Source organism: Physella acuta, unplaced genomic scaffold (genome assembly GCF_028476545.2).
Source record: "Physella acuta isolate Inbredline_101_S28 unplaced genomic scaffold, ASM2847654v3 ptg000808l, whole genome shotgun sequence".
Lineage (NCBI taxonomy): Eukaryota > Metazoa > Mollusca > Gastropoda > Physidae > Physella > Physella acuta.
Window position 1 is genome coordinate 294,845 of NW_026732326.1, and position 16,509 is coordinate 311,353.

General features: G+C 33.4%; 2 protein-coding genes across 4 annotated transcripts; both read right to left on the reverse strand.

Annotated features, from left to right (window-relative positions):
* Window positions 1–56: 56 nt before the first annotated feature.
* On the reverse strand, window positions 57–7,491 carry LOC131951349 (uncharacterized). Its single transcript, XM_059313723.1, has 5 exons — window positions 7,427–7,491; window positions 5,820–6,882; window positions 5,415–5,674; window positions 4,827–5,021; window positions 57–4,071 (listed from the first exon to the last, which is right to left on the reverse strand). Exons 2-5 carry the CDS (start codon window positions 6,862–6,864, stop codon window positions 3,202–3,204), a joined length of 2,370 nt encoding a protein of 789 aa, XP_059169706.1. The 5' UTR covers window positions 6,865–6,882; window positions 7,427–7,491; the 3' UTR covers window positions 57–3,201.
* Window positions 7,492–9,229: 1,738 nt separating this feature from the next.
* LOC131951361 (WASH complex subunit 1) lies at window positions 9,230–15,154 on the reverse strand. 3 transcript variants are annotated; one of them, XM_059313747.1, is made up of 6 exons: window positions 15,120–15,154; window positions 11,849–11,967; window positions 11,455–11,690; window positions 11,133–11,314; window positions 10,641–10,852; window positions 9,230–10,314 (listed from the first exon to the last, which is right to left on the reverse strand). In XM_059313747.1, the coding sequence occupies exons 2-6, from the start codon at window positions 11,958–11,960 to the stop codon at window positions 9,650–9,652; spliced, it is 1,407 nt and encodes a 468-aa protein (XP_059169730.1). In that variant the 5' UTR covers window positions 11,961–11,967; window positions 15,120–15,154; the 3' UTR covers window positions 9,230–9,649. The 3 variants fall into 3 exon arrangements, with proteins under 3 accessions (XP_059169730.1, XP_059169728.1, XP_059169729.1); XM_059313745.1 differs by lacking the exon at window positions 15,120–15,154 and adding an exon at window positions 14,793–14,949 and having other exon boundaries at window positions 11,849–11,970; XM_059313746.1 differs by lacking the exon at window positions 15,120–15,154 and adding an exon at window positions 14,793–14,942.
* Between the last annotated feature and the right edge of the window lie 1,355 nt (window positions 15,155–16,509).

The window sequence follows — 16,509 nt, forward strand, 5'->3', positions numbered from 1 at the left end:
GAAATTTTTAGATGGATGAATTTGAACAAGAATCAAAAGCAAGTTAGATAGTGGCAAAATTTATTTTTATTGTATATTAATTACATAAATGTTTCACAGTGGACAAAAAAAACCAGACTGCAACAAGTACTCTGGACAAATCTGAATCATGTGACCAAGAAAACATTGACAATCAGCATTTTAACACAAATCAATAGCATGAGATGACTTAAGTGATTACACATAAAACTTTAGTACACCAGTGACTGCTGTAATGGTGAGGTAAAAAATCAAACTGTACCAAAATATTGTAAGGTGTTTCAGCTCAAGTTGTGTCATAGATGAATGATGATTATTGCTGCCTTTGAATGCTTCTAACTTAAAGAATTTAAACTGTGGCCATTGCACGCTGACACATGACACACCTGAATATATTTAGTGCATTCACAATGTGATTCCTCTCAGCCAGGGACATGATGATGGAGTCAAATTCTGACACTCGCATCACCCAGCCCACAAGCGCAAACTTTACCACCCTACAACCATTTATAGAGCAGGTTCTCGTCTCAAATTGAAAAAAAAAGCTACATCACCAGATGAAAAAAAGTTTTATATGAAATAATTTTTTTTCCAAATCAAAGCCACATTAAAAGAAGTAAACCAACATGTTGTTGCAATAACAAATAAGATATACAATTTTTAAAAAGTGCTGTTGTGTAATGAAAATCTTTTAAAAGAGTATGAACAAAGGAATAAAACCACAGCCTCAATTTGCAATGTAAATCCAATACATACAATCTTAAGCTATGCTATATGCACAGATATAAAACAATGTAGTGTTAAATAAATAGATTCTCTTACATGGGTTGTACCATTTACTTTTATCTAAGGTGATAAAATATAAAAACACTGACTAGCATCTACATATCAGTCAAGTAACTACATGACTTTTTAACTACTACACACTGTTAAAGCTGATATTTAAAAAGAAAGTAGTTAAAATAAAGCATGAGCAAAAATTCAGTTTGCTAATAATGAATTACATTTTTTACACCTCTTTTAAACTAGGGCTTTTATGAAAAAGTAACAGTTGTTTGAAAACTTGAACTGAATTAAAAAACCATTTAGAAAACTGTCATGTAACGTGCAAACAAGGCAGTCGATTAGTCAATACAAACAGTACCAATACATTTCTAACAAATCATTATATGAATAGTATTCATCAAATGGCAGGCTAAGCCATCAAATATTTTTATAACAATTTAGTTTTATCCAGTGAAACAACAGGTCAAAATTCTAAGCTAAAATGTAACTACGGTGGTGGTGCCACAGTACAAATAAAAATATAATACTAATACAAGTTGAAAGATGAAACAGAAAATATTACAGCACTGTGTTCTAAGAGTACCAGTACTACTCATATACAATGTACAAAGTTAAGTGACAGTTGTACTGTCTGTACATATCTACAACTTTCTAAAAATAAATATTTGAACTTAATGTTACCAGTTAATGTTGAATATTTTATTTTAATAGAATTATAATTGGTGAGCTATAGATTATACTTTTTTGACATAAATCATTTAAAAATATCTAACAGAATTTACCAAAAATTGTCCAAATTGAATTAATATCAATGAGCAGGGTATTTTTTCAAACTGTCTGATTTTATTTCTACACTTCTATTTCTACAATGGACTATAAGAAATATTGTTAAAAAAAACATAAAAAAACAAGGTTAGTGAAATTAATTGTGTGGATATAAATAGCATAAATTATAAATATATAAATTTATATATATAAATATATTTTATATTTTAAAAATATTGAAACAATGGATTAATAAAGTTCATAACAGTCACAAACTTCTAATTAATAAAAGCTGTTAAAACATTTTAATAAATTAAAAATAACTTACAATGTTATAAGTAGTTCCTCAATATTTATTGCATTATCAATTCATTATAGAACTAGTCAGAAGCTTGTAGCAGGCCAGTTAGAAAAAACTTAAACAATTCATATTTGAAAAACAATATTCTGTAAATGTTTATGGGAATAGTAAACATCTGATAGTAATATCACATTTCATTGATACATTCAAACACAAGATAACTTTAGCTAAGGCACTTAATTATTAATAAAGTTTTACAGACTAAAATCCTATTTAAAAAAACACTTTTCATTAGTTTTCTCAAGACTTTTAAAAACAATTATAATAAATTTAGAAATATGTGTTGAGTCACATTGTACTTTAAGACTAGCTTTGTTGGTTAAGTCAATATACAAATAAGATCACAGTTAAAGAGCCTTTATAAATTTATATATCCATTGTTTTTATCAATGATGAGTTTTTAAATTTTTTTTAAAAATATTACACACAATTACATTAACGTTTCCATCACTTACATTTAAAAAATAACACCAGTGTACATACAAGTGTATAGTAGACTTGTATAAAACATTCTTTAAGAACTTAGAGTGCAAAGATTAAAAAAAGCCTTTTCAGGGTATGTAAAGAAATTGTGCATGATCACACCAAGTCCAGCTACATCATTAATTTAAATAATACATACAAACATAGTTAACAGTCACATAACTTTTAAAAACCAAGCAATTTTTTATGCACTAAAACATTTACTACAATTCCTAGGAAAAATTTTCTATAACAACAAATATAATTCATTTATTTTATTTTTAACTTGCTCATTCAAACACGTTTTTTTAAAGTGTTACCAATGATAGGATTAGCCTATCATAATGAAAAATAATGTAAAAATAATTTGATAACATTAACAATATTGGGGATGGGTATTCCTTATGGTCAGCTACCAGCAGAATAATGTATCAAATGAAGCAAAATAAATGTAATTATGAGAAAAAAACAAATCTATAAGCATACTAAAAATATAAGTCACACAATCAAGGATACACTGCGAGCCCCCTGTAGGAAAAATTATTGCAAAAATTCAAGCATTTTAAATGGAATGTTTTGCCAAACCTTATGGTGAAAATGTTGGATTTGGTGTGAAAAAATTGTTTACAAAAAAAAAATGAAAATGATCTCAGTTCTATTAATTTCAACTTTTAAAAGGAACCTTGGAAACTTATGCTAACACAACAACAGGAATTATAAGCAAATAAATATTTTTACAAAGTGAGGCACCGCTGCATTAAATTAGTTTCAAAGGACATATATTCTACTCCAACCATTTTTACTTCCTTTTACAACCTTATTTGTAATCTCAATTTTTTATTTTGACATTTTTTTGTTAATAACTTAGACTTAGAGCTATTAGCTTTGGTTTTTTTCATTTTGAGCAAAGCTTTTTTAACTGCTTTAGGGGTAGCTGCCTTTTTGCTACTACCTTGAGTATTCTTTTTGCCTTTAGTATTTGATTTTGGCGTTGTCTTTAATTTTTTATTTAAAGAGACATTCTTAGCTTTTGCTGGTGTTTTCTTCTGTGTCGATTTTGCTTTAGTAATATCGGTCTTTTTTGGAGTGGCCTTCCCTTTAGAAGTAAGTTTAAGTTTATTAGCAGAATTAGTTTTGGGGGTTTTACTTTTAGTAATTTTATCACTCCCTGAATCTTGTTTAATCACTTTTTTAGCTTTGATTGTTTTAGGGAGTTTAATTTTAGCACTTTCTTTATCTTTTTTGTTTTTCAAACTAGATTTCAACTTGATTGCTTTCTTCACTAATTGCTTAGTATTTTTATCTAATTTTTTAGTTGTCTTCACCACCCTTCCTTGTTTAACTGAGTTTAATGTTTTAGCAGTTTTTAACTTTTTATTTGCACTGATTTTTTTGTTGGCCTTACTAGATGCTGCTGCATCATTTTTTGTTTTTTCTGTAGTGCTAATCTCAGTCAACTGCTCCTCCTCATCACCTGACATTTCCTCTTCAGAGCCACTGACTGTACCATTGGCTTCAGACTTTTCCATTTGGCGTTTTAAAATGGTGAGGTCCCCTATAACAGCGGGTACTGTAGAGAGTGACCTGCGCTTGCTGTGGAGCTGCAGGGAGATGAAGATGTCCTTCAGCTGGGTGGGGACAACCCCATCGTTCTCATCCCTCAGTGTGTCACGATGCTCCTGTAGACAATAACAGTTTTGTTCACACATTATAATCTATTCCACTCTGTCATTCATTAATATACTAATAAAACTTAATAAAGACACTTCCTTGAACCAGTAAACACTTAATTTTATGCCATATTAAGGCAGTTTATTCATTACTTCAATCATTTGGATTTAAAAGCAACATCAACCCACTCCTACTGGTAGCAAAGTTCTTTCTCAATGACCCATATTATAGCTGACTACACACATGATGGACTAAAGGTAGATTAGGCTGCTTATGATGACAGTTGATATTAGGACGAAGAATAAGATAGTGTTTATGGAAGAAAGCAACTGTTTGTTAGAGAGTTTGTAGAATTGGTGTTTATCTGTTGTGATATATTAATGTGAAGTGCAAAATAGACATAGTAACAAATAGAATTACATGGTATGAAAAATATGTGGGAAGTAGGGAGAATGGTGCAGCTGCATTATGCAATGGCACATGTTACATTAGGTGAATAATAGTACATTTTATTTGTGTGATCTATCACCTTGAAGTTATTCTATGTATGGAAATAATAAGAGATGACCAGTCCTCACATAAACAGACGGGTTAGCTATTAAACATTAACATAGTCTGTACTAACAGTTGATCCAACACATTATTGGGTTGAATGATCATATTTGGGGCAGTATGCCAGTGCATTGGTTTATAAACAAGAACTAAAAACAAGTGTTAAATAAATTTTTGTTAGATAGAATGTAAAATTATGTCAATGTGTCACCTGCAGTAAATCAGGTCCGTAGCAGGCACAAAACACTCCAACTAGAACATCAACAAGTTTGGATGCATCAGGTAACTTGATGTGTTGTCCATTAGTTATCTCAGCCACCCGTTTAAAAAATGTCGTCCCTCCATCCTCTTCCTTGTCAGCAGGGTTGGGTGGACCAGAAGCTTGAACAGTAAAAACATGGATTCCCTGAAAACAGACAACAAAGGGCTTCATATCATCTTAACCTAAAATGACAGTGCTTCTCTGGTTCTAAGATAATATTGTTAAATGATATGTATTTCAGTTTAAATATAAAAATATTTAACTATATAAGTACTCATACATTTACTTGTCCTTGGATATATTTTTGTGAGTAAAGTGGGGGAGGAAGACTAGAAACATACATAAGATCTAGTCACCAATTTAATTAATTTTTGTTTTAACAAAAAAAAACAAAAAAACAACCAACAAATTATTGGCTCTGCATACTCTAAGCATTAGATAACTCATAAGTGTTCCGTTCTTTGTTTTCAATCCCAAAGCCAGGGTAGGTGGTGGCTTATTGGTGAGTTACATGTATGTATTTAGCCACCCACTCACCATTTGTGCCAGTAGCTTTGCTTCAAGCTCCCAATCAATAACAGGAATCTCAGTTTTTCGACTGATTTCTAGAGCTGATCTGATCCAACCTCTCCAATGCTCTCTCTGTAAGTAGAAGCTGGTTGTATTTGGTCTGCCTCGCCCCAGCATCAAAATTGTACGATAGCTGCAAGAGCTCCAAGTCATACACCTCTGTAGTTTCCATAATGCCATTTCTAAGTTGTCTTGGACATAGTCTGGGTAAACAGTTGCCTCTGGTTCTAAGCATGCAAAAAATAAAACAAGTTTTAAAAACTGCTAAAGTTTCTTAAACACTTTAATAATTGTTCTACTTAACTTCAGTTGGTGAAAGAATACAATCCACCAAACAAGTACATAGAATTGGACACATTTAAAATAACTCACCCAAACTTCCAACAAAAGCACAAATTTGTGAATATGTAGCACCCAAATCAATCCACTTGGTTCCACTATGTCCACCAGTTCTAATGTAGTTATGGTCAGTGACACCACTCCTGTTAGCCATCTTGTCATCATGGATACCACCTTGTGTGTGGGCAAAGACCCCAATTCGCAGGTTAGGTATTAGAGATTGAAGACGCCAAACCATCTCTCTAGTCTTATCTTGCAGAACCTCAAGATACTCTCTCATGGCACCAGAGGTACTAATGCAGATGACTACTTCAAGCATTGTTGGTTTCCCTACCTCTGCTGGAGGAGTTAGTTCTTTATCATGTTGAGTATCTAGGAGAGATGTATCTTTGGTGTCACATAATTCTACAACATTAGGACTGAACTCTTCTTGATTTACATTTAAGTTCTGAATACTGGACTCTGCTGGTTTAACAGGGTGTTTTTCTTTGGTCAAGGAGTTTGATGTGACTTGCTTTGTTGCTGGAGGTTTGATGGTTGATGAATCAGTTGTCTTGTTTTCAAGAGATTTTACTTCTATCGAGTTGTCATTAGAGGAACTTAAGATTTGAGTCGAATTTTTAGTTAATGATACTTTTGACGGCAATTTTTGTATGGTTTTTGACTTAACAGCAAGCGGTGATGATAAGTCTTCAAGTTTTAATGTGGAATCTCGCCTTAATGACGGTGGATGTTCAGTTAGTGATGAGGAGTTTTCAGTTGCTTTTTTTATTGTGTTATCTAGCTTAGGAGTTTGCTCTGCTAATTTTCTCTTACTGGGTGGTACAAGAGTTGGAAATTTGGGCATTGAGGGTTTAGGTGCCTCTTTGGTTGTTGAGTTAGTAACATAAGAAGAGAGCCAAGCTGGAGCTTTCCTTTGTCTGAAGGATGCCAGTCTGAGAGGCTCAAGCGGTGCTTTTTTAACAGTTGTTTCATGTTTTAACTTGCTTAGCTCTTCAGTGACAGTGTTCTTGGTAGCTTCTTTACTCAGTTTGGCAGGTTGTTCGTACCCAGGTGCCCTGGATGCTTTCCGCTTCATTTTTAGTTACTGCGTGGTCTGTTAAATAAATGAAAGAACTTAGATCTAGTTATAATTATGGCTTAGGTGTAGCTGTAAAAAAAATTTGATTTGTTACTAATTACTAATGTTGGGCATATTTTTATCATATCTTATCTAAGTGACCAAGTAAGTAGATCTAGTCTAGATACTAGATCTTACCCTCACACAGCAGTGACTATACTGGAAGTCACTATCACTAACCTAACGGCGCCTAACACTGTTGTAGAACAGCAGTAGATCTAGCTAAAAAACTAAACTTTCCACACTAGATCTAGAAATCTAGCTTAAAAAGTTAAATCAGTAGTACTAGGTCTAGATTGTTATTTTTATTTTAGACTTTCTACTTTCTAGACAATAGATTAAAAATCTTGATGAATTTAGTCATTTTTAATCTAGATTTAGATCTAGATCTAGCTTCAATTTCCATAAATAAGAAAGTTTTTTTAGATAAAAAGATTTAGACAGGGGTAGGATCTAGATCTAGTACTTCCATTGCATTGTCAATTTTAAAATGGAAAACAACTAACAAAATAAAACTAACCATAAGCAAAGTTAAAATAGAGTACGTTTTTTGATAGTACTTGTTTGTTGCAGTTGCTAAAAATTTTAGCCAGATTTTTATATATTTAGCTGCCGAATAATACTATAAGAAATCGGTTGTAGGCCTAATTAATTAATTAGGCTAACTTAACTCATGCACGTTTTGGATCTTCTCAAAACTAAACTGTTAACATTATCATTACGTTTCATAGAAAGTTTCATCTTTTGAGGCAGGGTTGTTATTTTTTTTGGAGTTTTTTTGTTTTGTTTTGTCAGTTGAGGCCAATTTCCGACCGACTAGACTTCACTTTCACACATATCTCGTAGACTCATGTTAACATCAAACGACAAGGGAGAGGTACGTCTCAATAAAAATAAGGCCATGTACCACCATTTTTATTATTAGTCTTTAAAAAATAAAGTCAAGCTCATTAATTATTAAGTCAATTACCCCCTGACCCCGCATTGAACAACAGCACAGTCCACCCACATTAATTTTAATGAAATCATACCTCGGCCGACATTCGATGACCGTAGTGTAACCGGGGGCTCCCGATAGCACCGCTCTACGTCCCACAATAATGGGCGGTCTACGAAGTGTGTTCTATTTATTTGAAGGGCGATTTCTTTAGAAAACTATTTACTATTTATGTTCATCGCGTTTTTCTTTTTATAACACAACAAAATTTTAAAATACAAAATGGCTAAAATTTAGCTTTAAGCGTTACTTTTTTCAAATGAATAACTGTTTTACCACACATACAGACTTAATTTTACGCATCTTCGTCAGGTACCTCAATATTTTCAGGTCGAAATAAAAATCCATATACTTCTACTAAAAATTAGACCTACAAAATTATAAAAGTCAAACTGGCATATACAAACTTTTGACCTGGATTATCGACCCTTGGCGTCACTGGCAGCCCATGTTTCATATATTCAAAAAGCAAACACTTTCATTGAATACATGTTCTCTCTTGACAGAATTTACCATTCATTTTTAATTTATCCTTTATAAACAGCATTATATATATATATATATATATATATATATATATATATATATATATATATATATATGTAAAATATATACATATACAAAAAAATCTCATTTGAGATGTTAGAAGAATTAGGTGCCCCCTCCACACTACTTCAGCATAGATGTGAGGAGTTGCCCATTTGAGTAAAGTAGATAACTTCAGTGTTGTCCTTAGGGGTCTTCCATAAATTATCTGGAAAGTGGGGAACGGGATGGAAGGAGGTAAAAGTATATTTTCTACAGAAATGTTTAGATGGGCTTTGAACAGCTAGTAACAAATATGGAGCACATTTTGCAGAATAAATTTTAAATACAGCTTGGTAACTAACAGCACACTCAAGAAAATCGAGCTTGTCATTAACCTTGTATAAAATTTAATTCTTTTATTAATACTGATGCTGCAGTTAGAATGCCAAGTATTTTATTAAGTGTAATAATTAATTAATTAATTGTAATTATTATTTAATAAGCTTACAAAGAAGAACCATGATGTACAGTGTAACAAACAAAAAATGAATAAAAGTTTCTTAAGGGTGTTGAAAATAATTTCTAACAACTGAAAACTGTAATAAATACAAGTAGGCCTATAGTTGTTCAAGAGAACTTGTATATAAATAAATAGTGAAAGATTTTTCTACTTTTGGTAAATTCAATATGTAAGTGGTCTTCAATATTGTTTGTTAATTACTTTTGTTGAAATGCATAAATGAATAGTAATTGCATTTACAATTACATTGCTTCTTCCATAGTAAGACATCAGTGATAGAAAACTTAACATTTTATTATTATTTAGAGTATCACAGCACTATAGGCTAATTTAACATAAATTTTGTCATATACTATATACATTATGAAGGAAAACTAATTTATAAGTTTTGCTTTTTTTTGTAGCTAATTTACTACCCATAACATATGGAATGTTCATTCAAAGACAAAGCAGTTAAATACACACAAAACAGTTTTACCCAATACACACAATTGTTTTGGCATTACAGCTACGGTAAAAACATCACTTATTATTGATAGTCATGACATTAAGTCTTCTTACATAATCATTTTTCAAGTCTATTAAAAATACATTTGAAAACATTTTATAAAACATTATGCAAGTCATTCATTTAAGTCAAATTAATGTTAAAACTTTGTAACAATTGTGTAGCGCTTCCTTTTGTATAAAATATGAGTCTAATCTTCCCAGTCATCATCACTTCCTGCTGCAACAGCTGATGATGAATTTTTAGGTGGTGCTGGTATCATTGAAGAAATCTTTTCTAAAGCTGACGATGCACCTCCACTATTGCCCGCAGGTAACTCAGACTTCTCGCCCACTTTAACATTACCCGATATACCTTTTCTTCTCATGGATAGTTTAGAATGGAGATCACCCATAAGATCTCCACCCCCTTTAGGTGGGGCTTTCTCTTCTTGTTTTTTCTTTTTATTATTAACTTTTCTCTCTTTGGCGGATTTGAGGCCTGCTCCTGCTGCACCTCCAGCTTTGACAATTGAGTCTAGAAGACTTTGACGTCCTGTAGAGGGTGCAGCGACATCTTTGGGAACGGATTCTGGAGCAGGTGGCGGTGGGCCTGGTGGAGGGGGTGGTGGTGGTGCACTGGGTGGAGGTGGAGGGGGTGGTGGGGGTGGACCAGATGGTGGTGGGGGTGGTGGAGGTGGTTCTGGTGGGGGAGGACCAGAAGGTGGTGGGGGTGGGGGTGGTCCACCTGGTGCTGGACCAGGTGTAATTTCTTGCTCAGGTAAAAATGAAGGTAAATCTGGCACATTAGATCCCATCACTGAAGGTGCAATTGAAGTGCCTTGGTCTCCACTAAATGCTAAATCATCCGCAACACCTTTTTATAGGAAACAATTTAAGAGGTTAGCCCTAGCAGAATTGATACACCAAATACATTTGTAATGACTAGTTACTAATTGACCTTCAACTAGAAAACTGGTTAGAAATTACAATTAAAAGATATATGCGTAGAATCATTTAGTTAATCATAATATTTAATATTATATTATATGACACACCTATAGGCTACTTTTTCCAAATTTTATGAAATAACATACTAGAAATAAATAATTCATTATAAAATAAGCAAGCAACTTTAACAGTAAAATATTGGTAACCTTTTTGCAGAGCTGATTTAAAAATAATAAAAAAATGAAAATCTACCTGGAAGATTTGGCAATAGTTCCGGGACAGCAATCTCTGGTACAGTACCCAACTTTGGCATGTATAAAAAATTCTCAGCAGTTGCTCGAAACATTTCTTCATTGTGTACAATAGTAGATGGTGCTTCTGCCATAGCATTGACTTCCTCTTCTATGGCTGACCGTGTCTTTGTTACGACACCAAGAGGGTCAAGCAGGACATACTTCTTATATCTGGTTGAAGAAAAAAAATTATAAAGCATCCATGTACAAGATACAGTTAATCATCCATATGTTCTGATGGCATAAAAAAAGAGAAGACCATCTCATTTCAATGACAACAGCATGTTTATATACTTTATTCATTTTGATACTCCTAAAAATATTTTTTTTAAATTATAGTACAAATGGCCATTTTTTGGACTTTAAAATTTCAACTATTAATATTCTAAATTTTATTAATTACGACACATATAAAATATAAAGAAGCCATTTTTAAAAATGAAAAACTTACGGATTTTCCGTGGTGTTAAATAGAAGCAGTGAACTGACAGAGGATGTATTTCTGGGTAAACCTCCCAAACCCTCTCCCTGACTGCTTGCATTTTTCCTAGCTTTCGTCCCAAGATGAACGTTATAAAATTTTAATTTCTCTTTTAAAATTCTGTCATCCACAATGGCATGTTTTTCTTGAACCTAAATAGAATTACACTTATTCATCAAATTTACTAAGTTAAATAATAAGTAATTTTATCAGTACTGGTATATATACCCTGGACAGCATGTGTTATTTAAAGATACTGCTTAAACAGGAATTAATAGCTAGATTCATTTACCTTAAAATTTGAATGTTTTATATCCTGTAAGCCATCAGTGTCAGAGAAAGATGTATTAAATGGTTCAAGTTTATCAACAGCAGGGTACTTTGCACTAGCAAAAACTTTAGTTGCTTTGTTGCTTCCCTTTAATTTCTCTACCTGTGCTGTTGCAAGGTTAACTCGATCATTGATTTTCTGTAAATGAGCTTTGTTCTCCACGACTCGTTTGCCAATTCTTGCAAATACTTCATTTGCTACCTATGAGAAATGTTGATATGCATTTTAAAAGAAGTAAGAATTTTAAAAATGTCTTCTTGAAAGTACAGAATGTCACATAGCAGAATGAACATTTTATTTTTTGATGCAGTTCATATTAATTACTTCCTATGCACTGCATTCAATTTCCTAAAACCTACCTTATCTAAATAGTCTAGAGCATCTGCTATCTGATGTATAGTTTCTTCTCTTCTTAAATCTGGAGGAATAGTTGGGACATTAAAGCCCTGGCTCCCCATTATAGTCATGAGTTATCTACTGGACAAAAAATATTTTTTTTTAGAGAAAATAACAATGATGATATAATTTTATATAGTGTAGAGGGGGTGGAAGCAGGCGTTGTAACTGAAATAGCAAGATAAACAGAAAGTGATATTTCAACACCAAGAGTAAACAAAGGGACCTTTGTTTACACTTGGCGTTGAAATATCACTTTCTGTTTACATTGCAATTTTATATAATCAACCAATAAGTTAAAAAATATGGCTCTACATATAGTCTAATAGACCATTGGATAATTGCACGTTGCAAATCCAAGCAAAATCAACAGTTTCCCAGGAGCTGCAATCACAGAAAAAAGGCTGACACAATGTTTTAAGAGGATTTCATCAATGAGATACCAATTGGGCGACCTTGTTTTCTCAAACTTGAGTTATGTAAGCAATGCTAGTGCTATATTTATTGGATCCTAGTTCTCCGGGAGGTTTGTCCACTATTGCTCAGGGCGTACTGTGTGAAAGCCTTTACTGTACTTAATCACACGCAGTGATGGTGAGTACTACGCCTCTTAGCGACCGCCCAGGTGTCAGAGGCATCACAGAGCCCTCTTGGAAGCCACCAGTTGCATTAACAGAGGTGCTCCTAGTACATCTACATCCCCTGGTTGGATTTAGTCATCAAATGTAGTGGCCCAACATGTCCTTATTGTAGTTGTACGGTGCTCTTTAAAACAAATGTTGGCGCCATAGATAGTGCCTGGAGTGAACCGGGTCACCTGACAGCTGATGGACAAGCCTGATTCAATTAAGTCAAAAATTATAGTAGCCACTGGGGAACTATGGGTGCCAAACCACACCCAAGTGCTGTAACGCCACTCCTCCAAATTAGAAATTTTGTTTATCATAAAAACCTTTCCAGGAGTGTTGTCAATAACATCCCAAAGTTTCATAGCAATAGGATGATAGATGTAGTAACGCATAAGAGAGTATATTTAGCCCTATTATTTTTATTAATGTAATAATATTCATATTGATTAAAATCTATATTGAGTCTTGACAGAATTTAGTTGATTTGATGATTTGATTGTCATTGTGATGATTATTCATTCATTGATCATTGTTTTCGTTAAGCCTAATTGATTTTCAGTAAATATTAAATAAGTAATTGATAATAGTAGGCCTAATCATTATTTAATTTATGGATCTAGGCCTACTCATTGCCTACCTAACTCTTATACTAAAATATATCTAGATCTAGTTAAAAATACTGTACTAAAGTATTAAACTTAACTAAACTCAATTGTCCAGTGTACTGTCCTGAAATGGCCACTACAGAAAAGAAAAGATGAATGATAGTTCTAGATTCTAGTAACAAGTGATAATGATCAGATAATGGTAATAGTAATACTATTACTAAAAACCACTCCGTCCCATTATTACTAAATAATAGTAGTATAGTTGGTAATCTATCGTTTTAGGTAGGCCTATGTAAAATCGCCCGCAACTAGTAATGTGAAAAACAGGTAATTCCTTAAATTTTAATAATTATTTCACATTTTGAGGAGGATTTATGTTTTGGAAAAATACAAAAATGTTCCCTTGTTTCATTTATGTAGATCTACCTCAACTACCTGTTTTTAAACAATTGAATTAAAACTTTTCGGTAATCTATCGTTTTGGGTACGTAAAATCGCCCGCGGCTATTAATGTACGAAAACGTTACCTCATTGTCAAGGCTGTAATAGAAGTATATTGTGATATGTTTGTGTCAAATATTATAGATAAATGAATAATAAACCTAAATCAATGGCTAAATATATCAATATAGGCCCGAAATTAACTTTAAACAGCAGTGTGTGCAAGCAAGATTTGCTATATAAACAGCAGCCATTTGTAAAATAGAGTGACTTCCGCCTGAATCTTGCGCTATAAGTCTATAAAAATAAAACTTTAACAAGATGGCTGCTATAGTAAATGAGCATGGTTGCATCTGTTGGAAACATCGCTGGTGTTCATTTATTACTGAAAAGTTTTAATTCAATTGTTTAGAAACAGGTACATAAATGAAACAAGGAAACATTTTTGTATTTTTCAAAACATAAATCCTCCTCAAAATGTGAAATAATTATTAAAATGTAAGGAGTCACCTGTTTTTCACATTACTAGTCGCGGGCGATTTTACGTACCTAAAACGATAGATTACCAACTTTTCAGTAATAAATGAAGACTAGCGATGTTTCCATCAGATGCAACCATGCTCATTTAGTAAACTATAGCAGCCATCTTGTTTATTTTTTTTATAGTAAACTTATAGCGCAAGATTCAGGGGAAGCGACTCTAACTTACAGATGGCCGCTTTTTATATAGCAAATCCTGCTCGCAAACACTGCTGTTTATACTGTTTAAAGATAATTTCTTGCCTATATATATTGATATATTTAGCCATTGATTTAGGTTTATTATTCATTCATCTATAATATTTGACACAAATATGATCACAATATAATATATATTATATATATATACTTCTATTAAAGCCTTGACAATGAGTTAACTTTTTTGTACATTACTAGCCGCCGGCGATTTTACGTACCTAAAACGATAGATTACCGTATAGATCTAGTTACTTAATACTAGATCTAGATCTAGATCTAGATCTAATAATACTTAATGTGAAATAGCAGCAGAGATAGGCCTCTAGCGGCACTCTAGCCTCTAAGTTCTAACTAAACTTAATTTTAAACTAAACTCAAACTTTAAACGCTAAGAAGAAAGAAAGAAGAAGTAGTAGAGGATCAGTAGGCCTAAGTAAAAATTGTAATATTAAGTAACAATAAATAAGTAAGTAGACTAGTAATTTACTTTTTTCTCTTCACTGTTCTTTCTATAAAAATAAACTAGAGAATAGGAGGTTGAAGTTCTAGGCTGGATCCATAAATAAATACTGTAGCCCGAATACAAATCTTGAAGAGCGATATTATTACTGTGCTGTTATTAAAAACACGATAAGTCTGGTCAAATTTTGTATTAATTGCCAAAATTTTGTAATAACACCCCTTTCAATTTTTCGTTTAAAGTACTAATCGATTACTTGAAATATGTCTTTAAATGCGTAATACTTTTATAGAATTAAGAAATGTAAAACAAAGTAAGATTGAAAAATAATTCCAATTTTAATTTTTGACATACTAAATATCCAATATGACAACTATGTCGAAGGGGGCGGAATTTATTTATTTCTTAGGTCACGTGCATAAACAGTTTGAGTAAATAAATAAAAAATTAAAAAGTAGGCTTATTGCCCATGCCAAATGAATAAAATTGGCCTATACACAACTGTACAACTAGATCTAGACTCTAAATCTAGATTCTAGCCAACATGACATTTTACCTATATATAAAAAAGCTGTAAAACCAGTTTAATGTTTTAAGGGGTCATCCATAAATGATGCCACGCTTTTTAAAACGATTTTTACCTCTCCCCTCAGGCACACATCGTTTAAAAAAAGCCAGACCCCCTCCCCTAAAATGACGTCAACCTTCAGCCGGCATTCCCCCCCCCCCCCACCTCTTTATATTGCATTTGAATATTTTTTAAACGTCGATTTTTTTCTAAAATATTGACTGAGCTTGGTAAACGTAGGGAGAGCCCCTCAGCCCCCCCCCCCCCCCCCGAACGAAATGGAATTTATATAGAAAATATATACTTTTAACATTGTCCGCCCCCCTCCTCCCGAAAATTCTAGTCCACCCCCCCCCCGAAAATTTTAAGTGGTGCCCCTTCCCCCCCCCCCCCCCCCCGAGAAAAAAGTCTGGAAGAAACACTGAGGGTAAGGTTGGTTAGCTACGTCATGTTTTCAATATTTAATTATTTTTCTTTAGGTCAGGGGTCGGCAACCTTTTGTGACGGAAGAGCCAAAAGTTACAATTTATACAATTTCCCAGTTTTTAAAGAGCCACCGCGATTATTATTTCAATATTATGATCTTTAATCGGGGTTTGGGATATATAGAAACTTTGGGAAAAGATTGAGAATACACCTGGGAAGGTTTATGCGAAAAAAAGTTTTTTTTTCAAATTCTCAGGGTTGGCGGCCCGGTAGGGCGCGATTAGATTATTCTCTATTCACGGTATATTTTTTAAAAAGTCGCTTGCGGTTCGACACTGTTCATCCGAGTGCCATGAAACTTTGGAGAGTAGATGAGAATACTCCCGAGAAGATTTCTGGGGAAAAAAAATCAAATATCTAATGGGCGGCGCCCGGATGGTGCATTTTTTGTCTATGTTAGTACTATGTTAGTACTTGGCATACGTTGATCGGGGTTTCTGCCTTAGCGGGTAAGGGGTACTCCTATTTTCAGCGGCAAAACTGAAACAGGCGCAACCGCCGGTGCCTCGTTCATTGCGCGACCCGAAGCGCCCCGGGCTCACCTGCGAGCACTATAGCACCTACGTTTTTTTTTAAAAAGGCTATACACTATAGACACGATGGGCAACAATTCGTTCATTTTAAACAGCGCGATAGGCTATGGATACAATAGTTTGCTGTAGTCGCACACTAAATCGAATCAGTCGCGTC